Source organism: Neoarius graeffei, chromosome 22 (assembly GCF_027579695.1).
Source record: "Neoarius graeffei isolate fNeoGra1 chromosome 22, fNeoGra1.pri, whole genome shotgun sequence".
In the NCBI taxonomy this organism is placed as follows: domain Eukaryota; kingdom Metazoa; phylum Chordata; class Actinopteri; order Siluriformes; family Ariidae; genus Neoarius; species Neoarius graeffei.
Genome location: NC_083590.1, coordinates 11,415,997 through 11,440,165, shown reverse-complemented (window position 1 = coordinate 11,440,165; position 24,169 = coordinate 11,415,997). Strand labels below are relative to the sequence as shown.

Genomic DNA, 24,169 nt, shown 5'->3' with positions numbered 1-24,169 from the left:
GAATAATGAAGGCTACAGTAGGGGGCACAGCTTTCTCTTACACAGCCCCACAGTGACAGATCAGCCTTCCAATTACTGTTCAAGACTCAGACAGTCTCAGTTTTTAAGCTGAAAAACTATTTTTGTCAAGTATTTTTTTTTAAATAAGCTTTTCTCTTAGGTAAAGGTGCAACTCCATAAGGTTTAAGGTTTATGGACAGAGTGTTTTGGTGAACTGAGATGTTTAGATGCCGTCACCCACCCACCTACTCGCTCTTTCATATGTTCGGTCAGGTTTGTTGATGGTGGAGTTGCAGGGACGGATCCAGACCAATGTACGTGCATCGGTCAGAAATATATGTGCACCACTTGGCATGGGTCACGGGGCATTTGTTTACTGTACCGCTAACCGGCTACATGGGCTATAGCCACGCTCAACCAACAGACCAATGGTTCAGGATCCGACCACCTGTGGTAAGTGGTGATGCTTACCTGACCTAATTACCTGTATTCTCATGATGCTTTGTAGAGCATAACCTGAGACAAAGAATTTAGGTCAAACCAATAAAATGCTCCAGAAAGAAGTTGAAATTCGCCATGAATACCGGGCCGAGCTGCGATCGTAGCGGGTAGAGCCTGGGCTGTCTCGAAAGGTCTCGGGGAGAGGGAGGGGCCTGTAAAGTTTGTCAGGGCCAGAGGTGGAAAAACTGGATTGACAAAGTAAAAGTCCTGCTTAGGTTTTCCTTCTGCCTGTGCTCTCAACACAGGTGATTTCACCAATTAGCTCATCAACCTGGCTTAGGGGATGTGGTAATTAGGATCAGCTGGTTCAATGAATTGGCTGGAGCAAAAATGTGGCAGGGTTTTTACTTTCTGCACCCGGGTTTTTCCACCTCTGGTCAGGGCTAGGACTTTCAGTGGCTGAGTTATGAGGTTTTAAAGCCCCGTGTGCCAGGGCTCATTAAAGTTTTCGGTGAGTCGCGCTTGCACCAGGAGTTCGGGCGTGAATAACAGGCCAAGCCATGATCGTAGCAGGCCGTGCCTGGATTGTTTTGAAAGGTTTCGGGGAGAGGGAGGGGCCTGTAAAGTTTGGTGGGGCTACGACTTTCGGAGGCTGAGTTATGAGTTTTTAAAACCCTGTGTGCGCGAGCAGCTGGAGCCAGGGCTCATATTAAAGTTTGTGGCGAGTCATGCTCGTGTGAGGCTTTGGGGCGAATAATCCAGGTTTCCTTAGCCACCTACATTTGTGGCAATGTCCATTGTTATAAGTGCTCTATAAATAAAACTGTGGTTAGTTAGTTAGTATTCACATTACGATTTGAATAAACTGATGCCATAAATTTAAATAAATAAAGCTAAACAGGAAATTAAACTGGATTCTACTTTCTTATGAGGCTCTTACAATGATGAGCACAGCTTGCATAAAATATATGAGAACCCTATGAGATGAAGTGAATAATAAGTGAATTAAAGAGAGTGAATCTGAAACAGGAAAATAAAAGATAAAGTGATGAAAAAATCTTACTGTCATGAAGGGATCGTCAGTAAACCCGCGCTGTTTATCCTCTTTATACAAACACAACAGCAAATACTCACAGTTCTGATGAAGGAAAACAGACATGATCAGAACCACAGGTGTGTGTGTGTGTGTGTGTGTGTGTGTGTGTGTGTGTGTGTGTGTGTGTGTGTTTACACACATACCATGATGTTTTGGCTTACAGGACTGTTCAAAGTATCTTCCAGACTCATGGGAATCCACATTTGATGGTTAATCTTCCAAACACAGAAAGTGCACATCCATTTATCCCTACACACACACAATTATACGATTATAGTACCCTTTGGGTCCAAAACTGCAACATTTTTTAAAGTTCCCTGGTTTCTAAGAAAATGCAGTTCTTGCGTTGAACATTATATTCTGTTATTTCCCAATCCAAAATTCATCCCGTTCTGGATCTTCTTCTCTTTAGCCTGTTCACAACTTTAAATTGATTCATTTTGAAATTACAGGGTTGTAAAATGTCATCACTGTACATTAATACAAAATGTTCCCGACGGAAAAAATTAAGCGGACTTTAGCTTAAAAACATATTAAAGTTGTAACATCAGTCCACTGAGCCATTTCCTTGGGCGTGGCCATCCTGGATTAGCCAGATCAAGATCAAGATCAAGATATATTTATTTGTCCCGAAGGAAATTTGTCTTGGACAAACACATAGCTGCCACAGAACATCCAACACGACATTGACAATTTCATACGAATAATGACAATACACATAAAGATACATAAAATACATAAAGTGCACTACCTAAAGTGCAAACCCAAGGTGCATCCAACGTGCCTCTCCAAACTTACATACACACATGCACACACACACACACATGCATACACATGCACACACACATGCACACACACACACACACACCATTACAGGACATCAACACCAGTTAACGGCCTGAGTTCAGAAGATTCACCGATATTGGAATGAAAGAAAATTTGTACCTATTCAAAAACCTTTTTCTACTTTTAACTGGGACTCTGTATCGTCTGCCAGAGGGCAACAGCTCAAACTCTGAGTGTAATACGTGAGAGGGATCTTCAATTATTTTTCCTGCCAATTTGAGTACAGACTCCTCATATATTTCTTGAGTGGTGGGGTGCTCCCTCACCCCCACCACCTTGAGTGCTGAGCGAGTCAGTCTATTAATTTGGGACTTTAGTTTTACAGTTAAATTCCCAAACCAAACAGTAATTCCATAGCGTAGTACACTCTCAACAACTACACTGGATGGCTGTATTAGGAAACAAAATTGAGGGTGATGCTGTGTGATGTAGGATTCCACATATCTTTATTCCGTCCTGGATCTGCCATTGCGTACAGCCAAAGCTGTTATCACCGTCCATCTTTTTTCAAGCATTATTTTGTCTGTGTGTTACATTTAAAGCTAGACTGACTTTCAGATTTTTCAAGTGTAGGTCATAAAAAGAATTTTCCCCGACGCCCAATCATTTTTGTTTAGCGGGCTGAAAGCTACTGAATTCGAATCACGAACTTCCAATTTTATTAGTTTTTTAAAAACAATTATTGAATTTATCTCCACGTGGCCCTAAATTCTCCGCTATTTTCTCCTGCTTCACCATGACCCAATACAAGATACTACGTCATGCATCACATCATGTGGTGGGCTTTCCCCGTTCGCGCAAGGCATTGTGGGATACAAATTTGAAACAGGAGAGAAAAATGGAGGACGTGATCGTGCGAATGAAATATGAAAGAGCGACTACAGTAACGGAAAGAAAGCGAGAAGAAAAGACATTATATTGTGAAGGAAAGGAAACGCAGGACCAAACTAATAAATATCAGCGCTCAGCGAGCACCTCGGTGTGATCAGCTGTTCGTTTAGCGACAGAATGATGGAACTGTCAGTGCACGCTCAAAGGGAAACCTGTAGATGGCAGTAATGCAACACTGTGGATGCCAGCTACCGTAAAACCCAAAAGAAGAAGAAGGTGGTAAACCTGCGCATGCGCACATGGACTTCCTCTGTCTGCTTGACTGCGCGAAGCGAGCGATTTCATGCACATTTGTTTTAATCCCCTCAAATTAAATAACTTCCCAGACACAGAATGGCCTGATATTTTTGTGAGCTATTACAGAAATAAACATGTATCACAATATCCACATTTCAGACGGAACTAAATTTCACCGATTTTATGAAATTGAAAGGCCGTCTAGCTTTAAGTTGTATAATTCTAGTGGTTTGTGAAGGAGTCATGTCTTCATCTATATCTTCTCAAAGATGGGTAAATGCACCATGATTCGGTAACCAAGAAAACACTGGGACCCTCATGGCCTGGCTATCCTTTGAAGGATCCAAGACGTTTGGATGAGTGGCTTCACTGAGTGAAGTGAGAAAACTTTACTTCTGGAACAAACGGCAAATTGTGCAGTGAGCATTTTACAGAAGATTGTTGTGTTTTGTGGAGGACTCGGATGAAAAAAAATCACTGGGAAGAAGCGAGGCACGAAGCAGAAACGCGATCCCAACTTTGTTTCACCACAAAACACAGACAGCACACCATGTCACGCATCGAATGGATGGAAGATAAGCAGGTAAATCTATATTTTTAACTAATCAGGAAATAAACTAGCCATTACTTTATTTTGATTCCTTTTCTAATCCTGCATTGCCATAATTTTTGTTGAGAAATGCCAACAAAATGACAGAGAAGTCACACCAGACCATAATATTACTGTATACTATAGTGTAGTATAGCATGCGCTTCGACACCAACACTGTGTTCGTGGAAAATGACATCACACACGATAGAGTTACGGTGGCCTCCCTGACAAAAATATTCCCATCTATTTTCATCACTTTAGTGGTTATATCGTTAAAATTCAACATGCAGATTTTTTTATAAAGGACAGACATAAAAACCGACTTTTAGCTCAATTTGTTTATTTGTGAGATATTTCCTTTAAAGGGGAAATGCACCCTGACTGACTCTCATACTAATCTTGATAACTAACACGTGATCTTCATTCGTGTCCAAGATTTATTTGAATTAGTTAAATTTTTTTTTAAGATTACCGGTAATCTTCTTTTATGAACATTTTCAGTCTGTTTGATAGTCACAGTTCCCTACATCACCCCCACTGCCCTCGCTTCATTATTCAGAAAGTGTGAAGTCTCGCTCTCACTCATCAGTGTCATCGTGTGGAGTTGGTAGGTGACAGTCCTGATGGAAAGCTCGGGGACACTCGTCACAGCATACCAGATCTCCGTCATCATCTTCATCAGAGTTACAAATGAAGCAAATGTCATCGTTATTCTGAGCCAGCTGGTTAAAGAAGAAAATAAAGCAAAAATAATACCAGGTTAAACCTGCTTTAAATGTTTACAAGGTTAACCTGATTAGACCTGAGCCTAAAAGTGGCCACTTATGAAATAGCAAGGCATGTTTATTTTATTGTGTGTTCTATAATGTGTGTGCGCTACGTGTTTCAGACTCACTGGGTCTTCAGGAGCGCACTGATCACATGTACACAGCAGCGAATGGATAAACAGGATCTTCTTCTGCACACAGAACATACACACATTCATCTAAACCTGTGTTTATGGTTTCACGAGAGAGCAAGAGACAGAGAGACATTCCTCATGATGCTGCGTTCCACAATGGCCTGATCAAGTCCTACAAAATTACTTTCGTTTTATGAATAATCTCTTTAAGCTGAAGTTTATATAAACTAAACACAGTCCCTTTCAAAAGTATTGGAACAGCAAGGCAAATCCTTTTGTTTTTGCGATCCACTGAAAACATTTGAGAACAAAAGATGAATATGAGAAATTATTCTATCCACATTCACTGGACATGAGCAATCGTGTGCTCTGATTGGCTGCTCTACTACTAGAATATCGGCTCATGTACCGTGAGTGGAGAAAAACAAAATGGTGGAGTGTGTTGCTGAACCAGCCGAGGACGAAATCAAAACTCTACTTGAAAACAAAACCACAAAAAGTATCAAGTATTTAAAAGAAACAGAAATGGCAAAATGAATATAGTTTTTTTCCCCCATTATCTCCTGTTCCACACTCCAGGCCAGTCGGTGGCAGTAATGCACCTTTAAGTTGGTTTGCCAACCGCCAAAAAACCCTCAAGAAGAAAAAGACCCCAAAAAAATTACAAAAAAGCAACAAAATATGGAATATCAGCTCATAAAGAAGTGTGAGTAGAAAAAAACAATATGGCGGAGCGTGTTGCTGAACCAACCGAGGACAAAATAAAAACTACTTGAAAACAAAACCCCAAAAAATACAAAAAAAAAACCAAAACCCAAAAGCAACAAAATATGGAATAAAAGTATTTGATGGTAAGAACTTATCTTTTTTTGTTTATTTTTTTAAGAATTATTATTATCGCATTTTTCATAAATTGCTCCTGTCATTTCGCCGGTTTGTTTACATTCTAAGCAGAAATTATGACATTTTGTATTAACTTTTTATTTGTCGAATTTGCAAAAAATTAAAAATAAAAATGCTCTGTTTCTCAAAATCCAGTGAATGTGGATAGAATAAAACAGTTATTCCACTCAATCTCACCGTACATGGATTATAGACAACTCGGTGCTACGCGCCTCGTCACCTATCAGCTCATGTACGACTCGATTTCATGGAATAACTGTTAAATATTCCAGGCAGGAGTAAGTGTAGATGAACTCTATTCACTTTTCTCTCTTGTTCACAGGTTAAAGGTACTGAGTGCAAATTCATCTGAAATTAAAAAAAATAAATAAATTATCGTGCATGGCATTTTCCTTTGTCCCGCAAGAACAATATCATGCGGATGAATGAGATGTGATCATTTTGATGTCCTGAGGGTTGCTTTTCTCCATTTTGGGACTGTTTTCCACCCTCTTGAGATAAACAGTACGGCCCGACGGAAACAGGAAACGGCCGAACGTGAGGGAGGAGCTTTAACTAATTAGCATAACTCTGGAACTGTGTCACACCCAAATAGCGACGCCTCCAAGAAAACATTGTGACTCTGAATCGACCTCAGAGACTTTTGAGTCGCAGGGATTTGTGTAATTCGTGGCTGACGTTTGTGAATAGATCCGTGAAACAAGACGAATATTTATGTTGAAAAGTTTCATCTACGCAGCTAATTTGGTAATCATTTTTTTTTAATTACTTTGTACTGCATAAAAAGCTTCTTATGCAGTACAAAGTAATAAATATGATTACGAATATTTATATCTCTTCCCTGCTCCTGCTTTTGTGTTCTCGTTTCTTTCTCTGTAAGATCATAACATTAGGTGTGTAACTCCATACTCGCTACTGTGGAGTCGAGCCCATGGGTTCTAAGGCTAAGATAGCTAAGCGCTAGCTAGAATGATTTAGTTATCGGTCCAGAAAAACGACACGTTGTCTCTCTAACCTTGTTCCATCTTACAGTTGCACTCACTAGGCAGGCTTTCCTTTTCTTTTCCGCTGGAGGGAGAGCTGAGTCCGCCATGTTTGCCCACACCGACTTGCTTCGGTTAAAAGTAGGTCAAACAGACACACCCCACAGTGGTCATGTGATATTGTTGCTCACTTGCTTTGGCAATCTCCAGAATCATAAAATGCAGGACACTGTTTATCTCAGTGAAACATTTACACACAGGATCCACAGTGTGTGCAGAAGCGAAACATCTCAAAACTCCAACAGCAATAGAAATAGAACATTTTACCCAGAATTCAACTTTGCACTCAGAACCTTTAACTGTGTGATGTTGATCAGACTGTATTTAGTCTCTCGCATTACCTTCACCAGGTAGTTCAGGGGTTTGCCATGACACAGTATATCTTTCTTCCAGTGGCTGTCTGTCAGAGTTAACTCCTGCTTTATGAACTCCTCAGGAGTGAACCAGCGCTCCTCTGTGCGGATGCTCTTACACCGTGACCCTGCAGCACAAACACACTCTGATCCAACCCATTTTTACCTTTTACTTCTGACCAAATCTGAACGAGTCAAAGAATGTTTTGCGTTACGCTGATTATCACAATGTTGCTGATGGTCGTGGTGTTCCAACGTTTTCACAACATCTTACTGACTTACTTTATTTATTTACTGATCTATTTATTTATTTAACAAACTAATATCTGTTTCAAGTAGAAGAATGGCTCAAAGCTGAATGTGGCTGCTTTTACAAACATGTCCCAAGTGACGTCAAGCATCTTTTCACCACATGATGAATCAGATTTCAAGGTTTTTTGTTGTTGTTGTTTTTTTGTTTGTTTTTTGGGGGGGTATTTACAACCCACTGAATATAAACTATCCCACTGCCAATATTTCAGTCCACTGTAACACACAGGGGCTCTATATAAAATCTAAAGAGCTCACAGGCTCGTCAGAGTGAAGCCATCTGCCCGCCATCTTACCACTCCCATTGCAGAGCGGGACAGTCATTCAGGCTACTGGAAGCTACACAAAACTGGACAAGTTATTAATGTAGTTGGTGAGAGAAATTAGAAGAAAAATGCCTCCATGTGCAGCAGAGAACTATAAACCGTCAGGTCAAAGGTTGTGGATGGACATTTCACCTGTGAGTATTGATAGATAGTGTGTGATCATTTTTACGTGTGTGCACAGCGGCATTTGCATGGACCCACTATAGGAAGAGCGATAGATAGATGGATGGATAGATAGATCTGTCTCACCTTCTTGTCCGTTTTTGTTAAAAATCTGACATTTATATCTGGGATGAACACTGTGTGTCAGATTTTCAATGGAAATGTCCCTGACTTGATCAAAGCCAAAGTGTGTGTGTGTGTATATTATATATATATATATATATATATATATATATATATATATATATATATATATATATATATCACAGGTGGCTTCTCCAGTGAGGAGAGGGAGGAAGATCCTCCTTAAAAATTCTAAGAATAAAAAGTTGAAATTGTCTTGACCAATTTAATGAATTGCTGTCCTTGAATATTACTATTTTACTGCCAAATACGACATGTACATTATATTTGTTTCTCTGGGTGAAATTACATTAGCACCCCCTATCGCTCGCTATTAGAAATTACTGCACGGAGGATCTTCCTCCCTTCGGCTCCCATTCACTCCGATTCAAACAGTCTCCGGCACTGGCGGCTCGTGGTTAACATAGACTTCAATGAGAGAGAGGAGGAAAATCCTCCTCTAAGAGGGTGGGACTAGCTAAGAGATCTGACAAGTGCTACAAAATATCAACCAATAGGCTGCAGCCCTAGTTGCGCAATGAACCAATAAGTAGAGGCCTTAGCTGCCTGGGGGGAGGGGTTATCTTATCAAACTTAACTTCTAGATCCGGTGACTCGGGCACTTCGGCAGTCAGAGTGAGAACGGCGAGGTGGAAGTGGATTGACTATGTTATAAATATTCTATGAATAAAGTAATGGAAACAGAGGACGTGGTGAATGTTTTGCTTGCAAAACCCTTCCATGGGCTGAGCTACAAACATGGCCGCCAGGTTTGCTTCATTAAATACGGAAGATTTTGAGAGAATTTTGAAAGAGAAAGATGTGTTGAACACCTGAAAGTAATGTGTACAGCAGCTATAAAAAGTGTACACACCCCGTTAAAATGATAGGTTTTTCAACTATTATCAACTCAACCCGTGCGTGTAACTATAGCCGGTCCAGCAGGTGCGGTCGCATTGGGGCCCGTGACCTTCAACCAAGCATTCCTTCCTCCCTCACTTTTACAAAAGCCAGCCGCTACTGATATATATATATATATATATATATATATATATATATATATATATGTGTGTGTGTGTGTGTGTGTGTGTGTGTAAGAAGAAATATATGAAAGAGAAAGGTACGCTGTATAAGAGAAAAACTGAAATAATCTCCGTAAAAATAATTATAGGAGTAAAAAAGAGCGGTTCCAAAAAAAAATGATCAGAGACTGAACTGGAAAAGGGAAAAAAAGAACAGTAACAGTGAAGCGGAGCACGATAAAGATATGCAAGAAATGTGGGTAAAGTTGAGAAAATAAGAGGAGATAATGAAAGGGGGAAAAAGTCAGGAGATACTTTTCTTGGGGCAAATTTGATCAGGTACAACGGTGTAACATAAACCAAATCCACATGATGGGAGTGGCGATATGGCGGCCAGATGGCTTCACTCGTCTCTACAGCAGGGAATAGGCTCTGAGTGCTCCAGATTTTATAAAGAGTTCAGTGTTGTAACAACAAATTATGCCTATTTTTGGGACATTCACTGGTACGCAACTTGCTGTCCCAGTTTACAAACTGTGGCTGCATGCATCTCAAATTCTCTTGATTTTCTGCCCCTAAAGCTACAGCAAAGTCAAACAACATCCTCATCACCAGAGTGACATCAATCTTTATTTCATCTGCATTACCGAGTATAATAAATCTAACCTACTCATGTAGAGAGAGCTAAGCTAGTTAGTTAGATTGTACTAGCTAGGACTGGTAAAAGACAAAGCAGATGGTTGCTGGCTGTGCTGTGAAAACTGTCCATGCAGACGCTCATCTAAGTTTCCAAACCTGTCATTGCTTAACTCTTGAATATTTTATATCATGAATACTCTCATTAACAAGATTATAATCTCTGCTTTCCAAAGAAATGTATCTGGTTAAGATCTGTTCAGTACTTTGGGAGTAACGGCAGGTTGACGTCGGTACAACAGAGTAAAAACTCTGCTCGCGGGACGTCGGGAAACTGCCTGTGCTTTTCTTTTTGAGTCACAAAAAGCGGTCAGGCTCGCTCTCTCTCTCCCTCCCCTGATCAGTTTCCCACTGGATTACTCGTCAATATCAATCAGATCACTTTTATAGGGATGTTCTCTCGCTCTCACTGTTTCTGATGAAGGATTCAGCAAAATTTTTCTGTCTGCTAGTTTTGATGTTATGATTCACGGGAGACTTTGAAGTGAGTTTTCATAACTTTACCTACTTATTTTTTCAAATCAAACTGATTCATGTACATAAATAACTATTTTAGAATATAACTGGACTTGTTTTGATGAAAAATATTGTGATCTTAGTGGTCAGAATGAGATTTAAAAAAAAGGAAGTCAGAAACGCGAGCGTCAATTTCAGTTGAGTTAATGTGAATTGTTTATTGGATGTGGATCAGGCAATTTTTTCGAGGTTTGCCTTGAAAGCTGTGAATATTAATCGAAATAATCATTTACATTCTTTCATATAAACACTAGTAGGCCCTACTGAGAAATACAAAGGCCTACAGAGCACAAAGAGGTGATTAGAAATAATCTTTTATTACATTTTTTATTGGGTGTACTGATTTAACGTTTTACCTAATGAGCATAATTAATAATGATTAAATACTAATTTGCATAGTTTGTTTAGTAATTTTTTTAAACTTTGTATTCAGTATACAACCATCTATGTGCTGCCAATTTCCATGTGAATATGTTGAAAAATAGAAAAGTTATGAAGAAAAAACATTTGATCTCATTGGTTAATGAGGCCCATTTTGGACCATGTGACCCTCAGACAGAATATTACAGCAGTTTATAAAAATTACATCATTTCTTCAATCTTTGATTTGTGATATCTCAAGAACAGATAACCATATTTTAATTCTGTAAAAATATGTTCTGAATTCAATGAGAGAAGGTTCAAGTGCTTTGGACTGAATTTATATTTTCACCTGATGTGCCTAGTGGTCAGAGTGCTACTGCAGTGCTCTTCCTGTTCCAGTTGCACTAGCAGCTTGTTTTTCATACCAGTAAGTTTTCTAGGGCAGAAAGTCCCCGTTTCATAGAATCACTTGGGCCACAGTGTGAAAAATTAAGCTTCGCTCTGTTTACCTACCTGCAAATCTTTTTTTGTATAAATCCCCAGTGATGGAACCACAGCTAACTGGTAATACTGCGGCCTCAAACTCCAACAGAGACACCGGCTCACTCTCTTCTTCCTCACTGCTGTCATCTTCTTCTTCTTGCTCTTCATCTGACCCCTCCATCTCTACACTGGATTCTAACAGAGTAGATGTGTTCAGTCTATCTGATCTGGCGCCAACTCTACTCATCATCAGTGAATTATATAAATAATAAGTGTGTGTGTGGTGTGTACTGACGAGAGCTGGAGCTTTCAGCAGAACTGATGGGAAACAGCACTTTCTGACTCTGCAAGGACAGAAAATCAGTTGTTTTTAGAAAATTTACTAAACAGAAGCGTGACGACGCACTACTTGGGGGGGAAAAACAGAGAAACTGTGATTGAGAAGTGAAAAGGCTTTGTCACCTTCCGAACACACCATCTCTTAATGCGTGGACACTGCAGATGGCCCGCCTTGTAAAAAGGAGAAAAAAGTGAAAAAATAAAATAATAATAATAAGTGAAACATCATGTTTACATCTGCGAACACAGTGGACTGATTACCTGGATAAGTTTTTGTAGTGGTGTTTTTAGGCAGCGGATGGAGGACTTCCAGTTCTTACAGTACCCTTTTCCCGCAAACTTCTCAAAGCCACTCGGGATGAACCACTTACCATTACTCAGAATACACGGAATCCCTGTTGGAGCAAAGTCGAATGTCACTTAACCAGGAAAGTAAATCCAATCCAACAATATAATTATGAGCTCATCCAGCCGACAGGTGATGAGTTTATCCCATCATGTGTTGTCTGTCGTCCACATTTCACAAAAATTGCTTCTTCTCTCTGTTCTTCACCGGTTTTTATTGTTTTTGGCAGGAAGGTCGGTCTGCCTGGGGTGCATATGGCTCTTACCCAAATTTGCATAATTTCAATTAATAATGAAGATATGGAGTAATTAATCGATCCCTAACGAGCAGTTTCTACACAAATTGCTTCTTCTCTCTCAATTCTTCACCGATTTTTATTCTTTCTGGCCTGAAGGTAGGGGTATCTAGGGTGCATATAACGTCTACCCAGATTCACTTAATTAAAATTATTAATGAAGTTATGGACTAATTAAGCCTTAATGTCTTAAAGTTCAACAAAAATCACAGTCAATTCCTCGCTGTTTTGGATTCTTTCTGGCAAATAGGTTGGTATTCCTAGGGTGGATATGGCTTCTATAGTGTATATATAAAGCTTGCAACATTTATTGTGCAAGGTGGCCCACTTTAAATCGTTCCTTCTGGACTAAACGGGGCCAGAATGAGCTACGCCCTCACTGACTGTCTTGTTCAGTCTTCCACTTTCCATATATGGTTATCGCTTCCTGTTGTCATTAACCAATTTAATGGTTTCAATTCAACTCAATGGTATTTGTACAGCACTTTAATCGACAGACATTTTCACAATAGCAGCTTTACAAAAAGCTTTCTGAGACAACACAAGGAAAAAAAATCAGACTCAAAAGGAACCATGTCCTCTTCTGGGTGACGGTAGATAGTGGGATTGTACATTACGGTATACAGGTGTAGAAGACAAGACAGTGTATCTTGAGTGTGTTTGCAGGATGTTCAGCATGAGCCGATTGTGAATACGAGTCCTGAGATGAACTTCAGGAGAGTCGTTATGATTACAGCAGCAGCTCTTTGAAACAAATCTACAGTATTCAGGCGAGATTATCCACTGACGGAAGACTGAGAGTTGGGTTTACACTGTTAAATTGCATCTACTGTAATATGAGTTAATAAAAGACATGTGACTGATTAAGGTGTACCTCTGGCTAGCTTGCCCCGATGCAGTGTGCCTTTTTTATCACCACAGTTAACAGGGAGACAAGTTTTATACAGATCCCACGTCCAAATTTCAGAATCCTTTCCTTTTTTTAATGGAGAGGCTGAGAGAGAGAGAGAGAGAGAGAGAGAGAAAGAAACAGACTAGCATTAGTCATTAGACGCATTGAAACAAATATTTTATTGAGTTATGCCTAATTTCTTTATAATCCAGTCAGTAAACTTTACAGTGGGGCAAAAAAGTATTTAGTCAGCCACCAATTGTGCAAGTTCTCCCACTTAAAAAGATGAGAGAGGCCTGTAATTTTCATCATAGGTACACTTCAACTATGAGAGACAGAATGGGGGGAAAGAATCCAGGAAATCACATTGTAGGATTTTTAATGAATTAATTGGTAAATTCCTCGGTAAAAAAAGTATTTGGTCACCTACAAACAAGCAAGATTTCTGGCTCTCACAGACCTGTAACAACTTCTTTAAGAGGCTCCTCTGTCCTCCACTCATTACCTGTATTAATGGCACCTGTTTGAACTCGTTATCAGTATAAAAGACACCTGTCCACAACCTCAAATAGTCACACTCCAAACTCCACTATGGCCAAGACCAAAGAGCTGTCAAAGGACACCAGAAACAAAATTGTAGACCTGCACCAGGCTGGGAAGACTGAATCTGCAATAGGTAAGCAGCTTGGTGTGAAGAAATCAACTGTGGGAGCAATTATTAGAAAACTGAAGACATACAAGATCACTGATAATCTCCCTCGATCTGGGGCTCCACGCAAGATCTCACCCCGTGGGGTCAAAATGATCACAAGAATGATGAGCAAAAATCCCAGAACCACACGGGGGGACCTAGTGAATGACCTGCAGAGAGCTGGGACCAAAGTAACAAAGGCTACCATCAGTAACACACTACGCCGCCAGGGACTCAAATCCTGCAGTGCCCCCTGCTTAAGCCAGTACATGTCCAGGCCCGTCTGAAGTTTGCAAGAGAGCATTTGGATGATCCAGAAGAGGATTGGGAGAATGCCATTGTGGCAGCAGGGGCGTGGCCAAGCATCGGTCTGTGACCGGAGGGCGGAGTCGGGGAAGGTAAGTGGCAGAATCACTGCACCTGAGGTTGATTAATGTGTTTGTGTGTCTTCCCCAGTGACCACGCCCTATTTAAGGAAGAGAGCGAGAGCAGAGTGGGCTCTCTCCCCAACCTGACCACAACAGATGTGTGTGAGTGAGTGAAGGTGTGAGTGAAAGAAAGCTGAAAAGCAAGCTGAAAAGCTATAATAAACGGGTTTTGTGAACTCCGTTCTGGCCTGCCATCCTTCTGTGCTCCACCCACCCATCCAAACTGCTACAGGCAGGCTTTGGTGCGCCGAAGCAGAACAGCCCCATGGAGTCCTCCCCTTTCGCCGAGCTGGTCCACGCCCTCGCCACGGCCCAGCAAAGCCAGCACCAGGCACTAGTCGCCCTCCAGAAGGAACAGGGACAGCGGTTCGAGGCCCTGGTGCTGGCTCAGCAGGAAGAGCGACAGGCGTTCCGGCACCTCCTCGCGTCGGCGGGGTCCACCGCCGCGGGGCCATCCCCCTTCACCCTGATGAAGATGGGCCCGCAGGATGACCCCGAGGCCTTCCTCAGGCTCTTTGAGCAGGTAGCAGAGACCTTGACGTGGCCGGTAGAACAGCGCGCGGCGCGCCTCCTCCCCCTGCTAACGGGAGAGGCGCAGCTGGCCGCGCTACAGCTCCCCGCCGACTGGCCTACGCGGACCTTCGCCGGGCCGTCCTCCAGCGTGTGGGGCGCACCCCTGAGCAACAACGGCAGCGCTTCCACGCTTTGCGCTTGGAGGAAGTTGGCCGGCCGTTCGCGTTTGGCCAGCAACTTCGGGATGCCTGCAGGTGGTGGTTGAGGGCCGACAACCGCGATGCCGAGGGGATCATCGACCAGGTGGCGCTGGAGCAGTTCATCACGCGTCTACCAGCCGGAGCTGCAGAGTGGGTCCAGTGCCACAGTCCGGCGTCGCTGGATCAGGCAATCGAGCTGGTGGAGGACCATTTGGCGGCTGTCCCGACAGCAGGACAGCAGACAACCTCTTCTCCCCTCTCCTCTCTCTCTCTCTCCCTCTCCTCCTGTGTCTCATCCTCGCCCCGTTCCCCCACCGCGGAGGCGGGGGCCAGTTCCACCCCAGCCGGCCCGCCACACCCGCGGTGCCCTCCCGTTTCTCCCTTCTGTGTCTGTCTCTTCCCCCCCTCAGGTGAGTGAGCCCCAGAGCACCAGTGCAGAGAGGAAGCCCGGGCCGGTTTGCTGGCGCTGCAGGGAGCCAGGCCATCTCTAACAGCAGTGCTCGGTAATGGAGGTGGGCGCGGTGGTTCGGATCCCCGACGCGCCAGGAGCCGCCCTCGATCAGGCCGGAGCGTATCGCATACCAGTGAGTATCCAAGGGGATACACATCAGGCGTTGGTGGATTCTGGTTGTAATCAGACCTCAATCCACCAAAACCTGGTGCAAGACGAGGCATTGGGGGGAGCACAATTGGTGAAGGTGTTGTGTGTGCATGGGGATGTTCACAACTACCCTTTAGTGTCGGCCCACTTTTTTTTTCGAGGGGAAAAATTTATAGTGAAGGCGGCAGTTAATCCTCACCTTACCCACTCTATAATTTTGGGGATGGATTGGCCAGGATTTGGGGAATTAATGAGTCACCTAGTGAAGAGTGGGTCCTGCTGTAGTTTAATAAGGGGAGGTCCCGGTGTCGCGTTGGCAGGAGCAGCTGTCACAGAGCCGTCTACATCAGCTCCGCGTCAGAGTGAGGAGCCGCCGGCTCCTCCTCTCTCTATTGGGGAATCCCTCGCGGATTTTCCATTACAGCAGTCGCGAGATGAGACTCTGCGGCATGCATTTGACCAAGTGAGAGTAATTGATGGTCAAATGCTCCAGCCAAACGCCACCCCGTCCTTCCCCTACTTCGCGATTATGAAGGATAGATTATACCGAGTGGCGCAGGACACTCAAACTAAAGAGCAAGTCACGCAGCTGTTGATTCCGAAGAGCCACCGGGAACTGGTATTCCAGGCGACTCACTTTAATCCCATGGCTGGACACTTAGGGAAGGATAAGACACTAGCCCGAATAATGGCCCGGTTCTATTGGCCAGGGATTCGCGGCGATGTCCGTAGGTGGTGTACGGCGTGCCGCGAATGCCAGTTAGTAAATCCAGTGGCCATTCCAAAAGTGCCTTTGCGCCCTCTCCCATTAATCGAGACCCCATTCGAAAGAATTGGGATGGATCTCATCGGGTCATTAGATCGGTCAACACGAGGGTACCGCTTTATATTAGTTCTGGTGGACTATGCAATGCGATACCCAGAAGCAGTGCCTCTTCGCAATATCTCAGCACGCAGTATTGCAGAAGCGCTCTTCAGCGTTATCTCCCGAGTTGGAATCCCGAAAGAGATTCTAACTGACCAAGGCACCGCGTTTATGTCACGTACACTAAATGAACTGTATAGGTTGTTGGGTATTAAGCCGATCCGCACCAGCGTGTATCACCCACAAACGGACGGTTTAGTTGAACGGTTCAATCGCACCCTCAAGAATATAATTAAAAAATTCGTAAGTGAGGATGCACGTAATTGGGATAAGTGGCTCAAACCCTTGTTGTTTTCAGTGCGAGAGGTCCCCCAAGCCTCCACGGGGTTCTCACCATTTGAACTGTTATACAGACGTAAGCTGCGCGGCATTTTAGATGTGCTGCGGGAAAATTAGGAGGAGGGACCTTCACCAAGTAAAAATGAAATCCAATACGTTATTGACCTGTGCGCAAAACTCCACACACTCACCCACCTAACCCAGGAGAATTTGCGGCAGGCCCAAGAACGACAAACCCGCCTGTACGACAAGGGTACGCGCCTCAGGGAGTTCGCACCGGGAGATAACGCACTCATACTGTTGCCCACATCGCGCTCCAAATTAGTCGCCAAGTGGCAAGGACCCTTTGAGGTCACACGGCGAGTCGGGGACGTTGACTATGAGGTGAGGCGAATGGACAGGGGTGGGGTGCTACAGGTTTACCACCTCAATCTGCTCAAACTCTGGAACGAGGAGGTCCCCGTGGCGTTGGTGTCGGTGGTTCCGGAGAAGGCGGAGCTGGGGCCGGAGGTTCAAAAGGGAACATTGGCATCACGTACCTCTCCAGTCCCCTGTGGAGACCACCTCTCCCCGACCCAACTCGCGGAGGTTGCCCAGTTGCAGACCGAGTTTTCGGACGTATTCTCGCCCCTGCCCGGCCGCACCAACCTCATAGAGCACCACATTGAGAAGCCCCCGGAGGTAGTAGTGCGTAGCCGCCCTTACAGGCTACCCGAACACAAGAAAAAAGTGGTTCGGGAAGAACTCGAGGCCATCCTCGAAATGGGCATCGTCGAGGAGTCCCACAGTGACTGGAGCAGCCCGGTGGTCTTGGTTCCCAAGGCCGACGGGTCGGTTCGGTTCTGTGTAGACTATAGGAAAGTCAACACGGTGTCTAAATTTGACGCATACCCAATGCCTCGTATTGATGAGTTGCTCGATCGACTAGGCACGGCTCGCTTTTACTCGACACTGGATTTAACAAAGGGTTATTGGCAGATCCCCTTGACTCCATTATCCCGAGAAAAAACGGCCTTTTCCACACCATTCGGCTTACACCAGTTTGTCACACTTCCTTTTGGGCTGTTTGGGACGCCCGCTACGTTTCAGCGGCTGATGGATAGGGTCCTCCGCCCCCACGCCACCTATGCGGCCGCCTACCTCGACGATATCATTATCTATAGTAATGACTGGTCCTCGCCCTCCGTTACTACCTGCTGGGACGCCCTTTCACCCTCTGTTCGGACCACGCGCCCCTCCAGTGGCTCCACCGCATGAAGGATGCCAACGCGCGGATCACCCGGTGGTATCAGGCACTCCAACCCTTCAACTTCAAGGTGATCCACAGGCCGGGGGCGCAGATGGCCGTGGCGGACTTCCTCTCCCATCAAGGGGGGGGGGGGGAGTTGGCTGCAGGCCGGACAGCCGCCCGGCCTGAGTCGGGCGGTGGGGGTATGTGGCAGCGGGGGCATGGCCAAGCATCTGTCTGTGACCGGAGGGCGGAGTCGGGGAAGGTAAGTGGCAGAATCACTGCACCTGAGGGTGATTAATGTGTTTGTGTGTCTTCCCCAGTGACCACGCCCTATTTAAGGAAGAGAGCAAAAGCAGAGTGGGCTCTCTCCCCAACCTGACCACAACAGATGTGTGTGAGTGAGTGAAGGTGTGAGTGAAAGAAAGCTGAAAAGCAAGCTCAAAAGCTACAATAAACGGGTTTTGTGAACTCAGTTCTGGCCTGCCGTCCTTCTGTGCTCCACCCACCCATCCGAACTGCTACAGTCATATGGTCAGATGAAACCAAAATAGAACTTTTTGGTAAAAACTCAACTTGTCATGTTTGGAGGAGAAAGAATGCTGAGTTGCATCCAAAGAACACCATACCTACTGTGAAGCATGGGGGTGGAAACATCATGCTTTGGGGCTGTTTTTCTGCAAAGGGACCAGGACGACTGATCCGTGTAAAGGAAAGAATGAATGGGGCCATGTATCGTGAGATTTTGAGTGAAAACCTCCTTCCAAATCTTGATTGGCAGCTTCTCATGTTGCGCTCTCTTTCTCTCTTTCTCTCTCTCTCTTTCTATCTCTCTCTCTCTCTCATGCATACCATCTACTGGCACAATGGACTGTTTAATATCTCGTCCCGTGTTTTATGATTCTAATTATCTGGCTTTGTCCAGTGACCGCTGTGAAAGGACAGCTGACGACACAGGAAAGACTGTGTGACTGCTTGGAAAGACAGCTGACAGGAGGGAACAGACCCCACTGGGGCTGCCATGGGCTAGCTACTCATGGTGGCAGTCCCCAACACTCTTTCAGGTGATTGGGTACACCCTAAAATGCTACGGAAAGTCAATATGAGAACATACCCCTAGAGCCTGCGAGAGCGGGGGCGCAAGATGGCTCAGAGATTGACCACATGGCTATTGACCTAGGAATGAACATGACTATGAGTAAGAATGCGGTGCATGGGACAACTACAACAGCAGAAGGTCAATCACTTCAGGTGTGTGTCTGCGGATGGTCTAAAGTAACATCAACGAAGGGGCTGAAGATCCACCAAGGAAAGAAGGGGTGCTTGAGAAAGCAGAGAGAAGGGCCTCGCATTGACTCTTACTTCCTACGAAGCAACCAGTCAGATAAGTCGAGTGAAGCACAGCGGCCGGAGCAAACCCAAAGATCGCAGAGCATCAAAACCCTTAGCTCTAAGGAAGATGGTACAAGCGCAGTAGTGTCAGTGGACGAATTGCCTCAATTACGCAGACCTTCAAGGGAAAAGATCAAAGCGCACAAACCTCATGTGAAGTGGCCCAAAGCTTTTGAAAAGAGAGAATGGGAAGCTGTCAACAGTGACCTGACACGGATTCTGGAACAACAAGTGGGCACAGCAGAGAAGAGGCTGGAAAGGTTTGGAGACATCATCTACCAATATGGCGTACAGCGCTTTGGAGTGAGTGAAGGGAGAGGTGCCAAAATAACATCAGCACCAACCAAGTCCAGGAGGCAGCAAGAGATGGAAAGGCTGGTTAGAGAGAGAAGGATGCTTGGAAAGCAATGGAAGAAAGCCTCAGACGTAGAGAAAGAAGGTCTAACGCTCCTCCAGGCAGAGATCAAAGGTCGTTTGACAACTTTGCGAAGAGCAGAGAGAATGAGGATACTTCGCAGAAAGAAGGAACGTTCAAGAACACGTTTTTTTTTTAAAAACCCTTTAAGTTTGTCAAAGACCTCTTCCTTCAAGAAAAAAGTGGGACGTTACAAACCCCTAAGCAGGAACTGGAGAAACATCTGGAGAAAATCCACCAGGACACAAAAAGACATGAACAGCTAGTCATCCCACCTGATATACCACCTGTCCAACCTCCCAAATTCTTCATGGAGACTGGCCCTCCAAAATGGAAGGAGATCGAGCATACGGTACGGCGTGCAAGGTCTGCGTCAGCACCCGGGCCAAATGGGGTACCGTATAAGCTCTACAAGAATGCACTAGATGTGCTACGACACCTTTGGAAGCTCATGAGGATTGTGTGGGAGAAAGGAATAATACCAAAGGTGTGGCGAAGAGCTGGGGGCGTCCTAATTCCCAAAGAGAAGGACTCAAAAGACATCGGTCAATTCCGCCTGATAAGCCTCCTCAATGTGGAGGGGAAAATCTTCTTCAGTGTAATAGCACAGAGGTTGTCTACCTACCTGGAGAAGAATAAGTACGTTGATACATCTGTACAGAAGGCAGGGATACCAGGATTTTCCGGATGTCTGGAGCACACCAGTATGATTTGGCATCAGATCCAGGCGGCCAAGAAGGAAAGGAGAGATCTCCATGTCATCTTCCTTGATCTGGCCAACGCATTTGGATCTGTGCCACATAACCTCCTCTGGGAATCATTTGGCTTCTTCCACGTCCCACCCCTCATCACCTCCCTGGTAAAAGCTTACTTTCAGGACCTGCAGCTGTGCTTTACAACAGCTGCCTATACAACATCGTGGCAGCATGTGGAGATAGGAATTATGGCAGGGTGTACAATATCTCCACTTGCCTTCACAATGGCCATGGAAGTAATCATCAGGGCCTCAAAATGGGTTGTGGGGGGAGAGCGCACTAAGAATGGCATACGCCTTCCACCAGTACGGGCATACATGGATGACATGACCACCCTGACCACTACTGTGCAATGTACAAAGCGACTACTTGCGAAATTGCAAGAGAACATCACATGGGCCCGGATGAAAATTAAGCCGAGCAAGTCACGAAGCATTTCAATCGTGAAGGAAGAGCTCAAAATATGAGCTTTTACATTGGTGATGATCCAATACCAACGGTGTATGAGCAACCCGTGAAAAGTTTAGGTAGGTGGTACAATGCCAGCCTGGGAGATAAAGAGCAAGTCCAACAGCTAAAGCACGACTTCACCAATGGGCTTGCAAACATCAACAAGACCCAACTGCCAGGAAAGCTGAAGCTCTGGTGCCTGCAATATGGACTTATGCCTCGGATCATGTGGCCACTCACAATATATGAGGTTCCAATGACATCTGTGGAGAAGATGGAACGAACCATGACCTCATATATAAAGAAATGGCTGGGTGTCCCAAAGTGTCTGACCAATATCAGCCTCTATGGCAAAGGAGTCTTTGAACTTCCGGTCACAAGCCTCACGGAAGAGTACAAGTGTGCCAAAGTGAGGCTTCACATGACCTTAAAGGACTCCAAAGATCTGATCGTCAGCACGATCGCACCACCTCTAGCAACTGGAAGGAAATGGACAACGTCCAATGCACTGCAGAGTGCAGTGTCAGGTTTGAGGTATAAGGACATTGTGGGTCATGTCCAGTCTGGAAGAGGGGGATTTGGTCTGTCAGAAGGTAAGCCAACATGGCACAAGGCTTCCAAGGCAGAGAGGAGGAAAATGATGGTCGAGGAGATACGCCGCCAGGAGGAGGTTGATCGAACCACAAAGGCTGTCTCACTTGTTAAACAGGGGCAATGGATGAAATGGGAGGGGCTTGAGAGAAGAGAGCTCAGCTGGAGGGAGCTGTGGAAGATGGAGGCAAATAACCTGAGTTTCCTCATCAGGGCCACTTATGATGTATTGCCATCGCCAAAAATCTCCACCAGTGGTATGGTGAGGACCCAACCTGCTCCCTTTGTCCAGCCGATGCGACTCTCAAGCACATCCTGACTGGCTGTAAGACCAGCCTCACACAAGGGCGTTACACCTGGAGGCATAATCAGGTCTTGAAGTGTCTGGCAGCAGCAGTAGAGACCAAGAGAGCTACAGTCAACTCCTTACCCCAGACAGCAACTAACTCCACCATAACAGTTTCATTTGTCCGAGAAAAAAAGCCTAACCATCCTCCCTCCACACTTAAGCTTAGAGAACTAGCTAAGGCTCGGGATTGGAAATTGTTAGTTGACATTGGGCACCAACTAATTTTCCCTCCTGAGATTGCATCTACTACTTTAAGGCCAGATATGGTACTTTGGTCTCCATTGATGAAGTCAGTGTATATCATAGAACTCACTGTTCCTTGGGAGAATGCAGTGGAAGAAGCGTATGAGCGCAAGAAACTGCGATATACCGAGCTGGCAGTGGATGCTCAACAACAAGGATGGTCGACAAAGATCTATCCTGTAGAAGTGGGATGCCGGGGTTTCGTTGCTTCATCCACTATCAGGCTGCTCAGAGACCTTGGCATGCAAGGGCAAGCTCTTCGTCAGACAATAAGAGCTGTCTCCGAACCGGCTGAAAGAAGCAACCAATGGATATGGATGAAGCGGAAAGATCCTTGCTGGGCTCACAGACCCTATATAACATCGTAACAAACTACAGGGTGGGATTTGGGCTTGGGACACAAGCTCAGGCTTGATCAACCTGTAGCTGGCCACCTTTGAGGAGGGTGTATAGTATTTAATGTATAGTATTTAAAGGCCGAAACACCCCATGAATCAAGGGCATACTACTGATGATGTGTCCCAAATTCAAATCTTGATTGGCAGCTTCTCATGTTGCGCTCTCTTTCTCTCTTTCTCTCTCTTTCTCTCTCTCTCTTTCTCTCTCTCTCTCTCATGCATACCATCTACTGGCACAATGGACTGTTTAACATCTTGTCCCGTGTTTTATGATTCATCAGCAAGGGCACTGAAGATGAAACGTGGCTGGGTCTTTCAGCATGACAATGATCCCAAACACACTGCCTGGGCAACGAAGGAGTGGCTTCGTAAGAAGCATTTCAAGGTCCTGGAGTGGCCTAGCCAGTCTCCAGATCTCAACCCCATAGAAAATCTTTGGAGGGAGTTGAAAGTCCATGTTGCCCAGCGACAGCCCCAAAACATCACTGCTCTAGAGGAGATCTGCATGGAGGAATGGGCCAAAATACCAGCAACAGTGTGTGAAAACCTTGTGAAGACTTACAGAAAACGTTTGACCTCTGTCATTGCCAACAAAGGGTATATAACAAAATATTGAGATGAACTTTTGTTATTGACCAAATACTTATTTTCCACCATAATTTGCAAATAAATTCTTTAAAAATCAGACAATGTGATTTTCTGGATTTTTTTTCTCATTTTGTCTCTCATAGTTGAGGTATACCTATGATGAAAATTACAGGCCTCTCTCATCTTTTTAAGTGGGAGAACTTGCACAATTGGTGACTGACTAAATACTTTTTTGCCCCACTATATGAGCCCTGCAAATCAGTCTTTCCATACAGCTCACTACACTTCATAGCAAAGTCTTCACATGTTCTTGACTTGAATATAAACCAACTAATATTTAATTACACAATAATCTTCTGGCTTTTACTGGAGTCCTGGAGCTTTTCATTCTTGAACTTTCCACCAACAAAACACATACTGTCCAATCTGACATTATTTAAAGATCTATTAGGGTTTTTTTTGTATTTAAACCCATTCAAGGCAAGCAACATGTTAAATGTGCTGTAAGAAGTTGATGATAAATTACTTCAGTAATGGTGGGTTGTTATTGACTGTAATAGGATCATCATTTTCAAAATGCAGAAGTGATGGAAACCCAGTTTGAGAACTACTGCTTTATACTTTATACACATTCAGAGAAAAAGTACCTTTCCTTGTCATTGGGGTGGCACTTTTATCTTTGGTACCCAGGGCTCAACATTAAGGACTGCCAGATTGCCCGGGGCAAGTGAAACATGCATTCCGGCAAGTGGGATGTGTCCCTGACATGCCCGACCGGGTAAGTTGGAATGAGCATATATTACGAACGAGCACCACAAAAATTAGACTTTTTGATCTTTTATTTCAGTTTCTAAAAGTGTCCCTCACTACGTATCCGCCATTACGTCTTGGCTGTTTTCTTAGTCTCGGTTTCATTTGCTGCTTTGTGAGTTATTTTATATCCTCCCG

General features: G+C 44.4%; 1 protein-coding gene across 1 annotated transcript in view; it reads right to left on the bottom strand.

Moving 5' to 3' along the window:
- Positions 1–24,169, bottom strand: part of LOC132870279 (uncharacterized) — an 89,919-nt gene that overhangs the window by 6,095 nt on the left and 59,655 nt on the right. Inside the window, exons 15-24 of the mRNA XM_060903916.1 lie at positions 13,158–13,277; positions 11,904–12,037; positions 11,766–11,813; positions 11,599–11,647; positions 11,334–11,498; positions 7,292–7,431; positions 4,999–5,061; positions 4,686–4,825; positions 1,681–1,786; positions 1,505–1,579 (exon numbers count right to left, since the gene is read on the bottom strand). Of these exons, the coding sequence (XP_060759899.1) occupies positions 1,505–1,579; positions 1,681–1,786; positions 4,686–4,825; positions 4,999–5,061; positions 7,292–7,431; positions 11,334–11,498; positions 11,599–11,647; positions 11,766–11,813; positions 11,904–12,037; positions 13,158–13,277 (1,040 nt within the window). The remainder of the gene's footprint in view (positions 1–1,504; positions 1,580–1,680; positions 1,787–4,685; positions 4,826–4,998; positions 5,062–7,291; positions 7,432–11,333; positions 11,499–11,598; positions 11,648–11,765; positions 11,814–11,903; positions 12,038–13,157; positions 13,278–24,169) is intronic.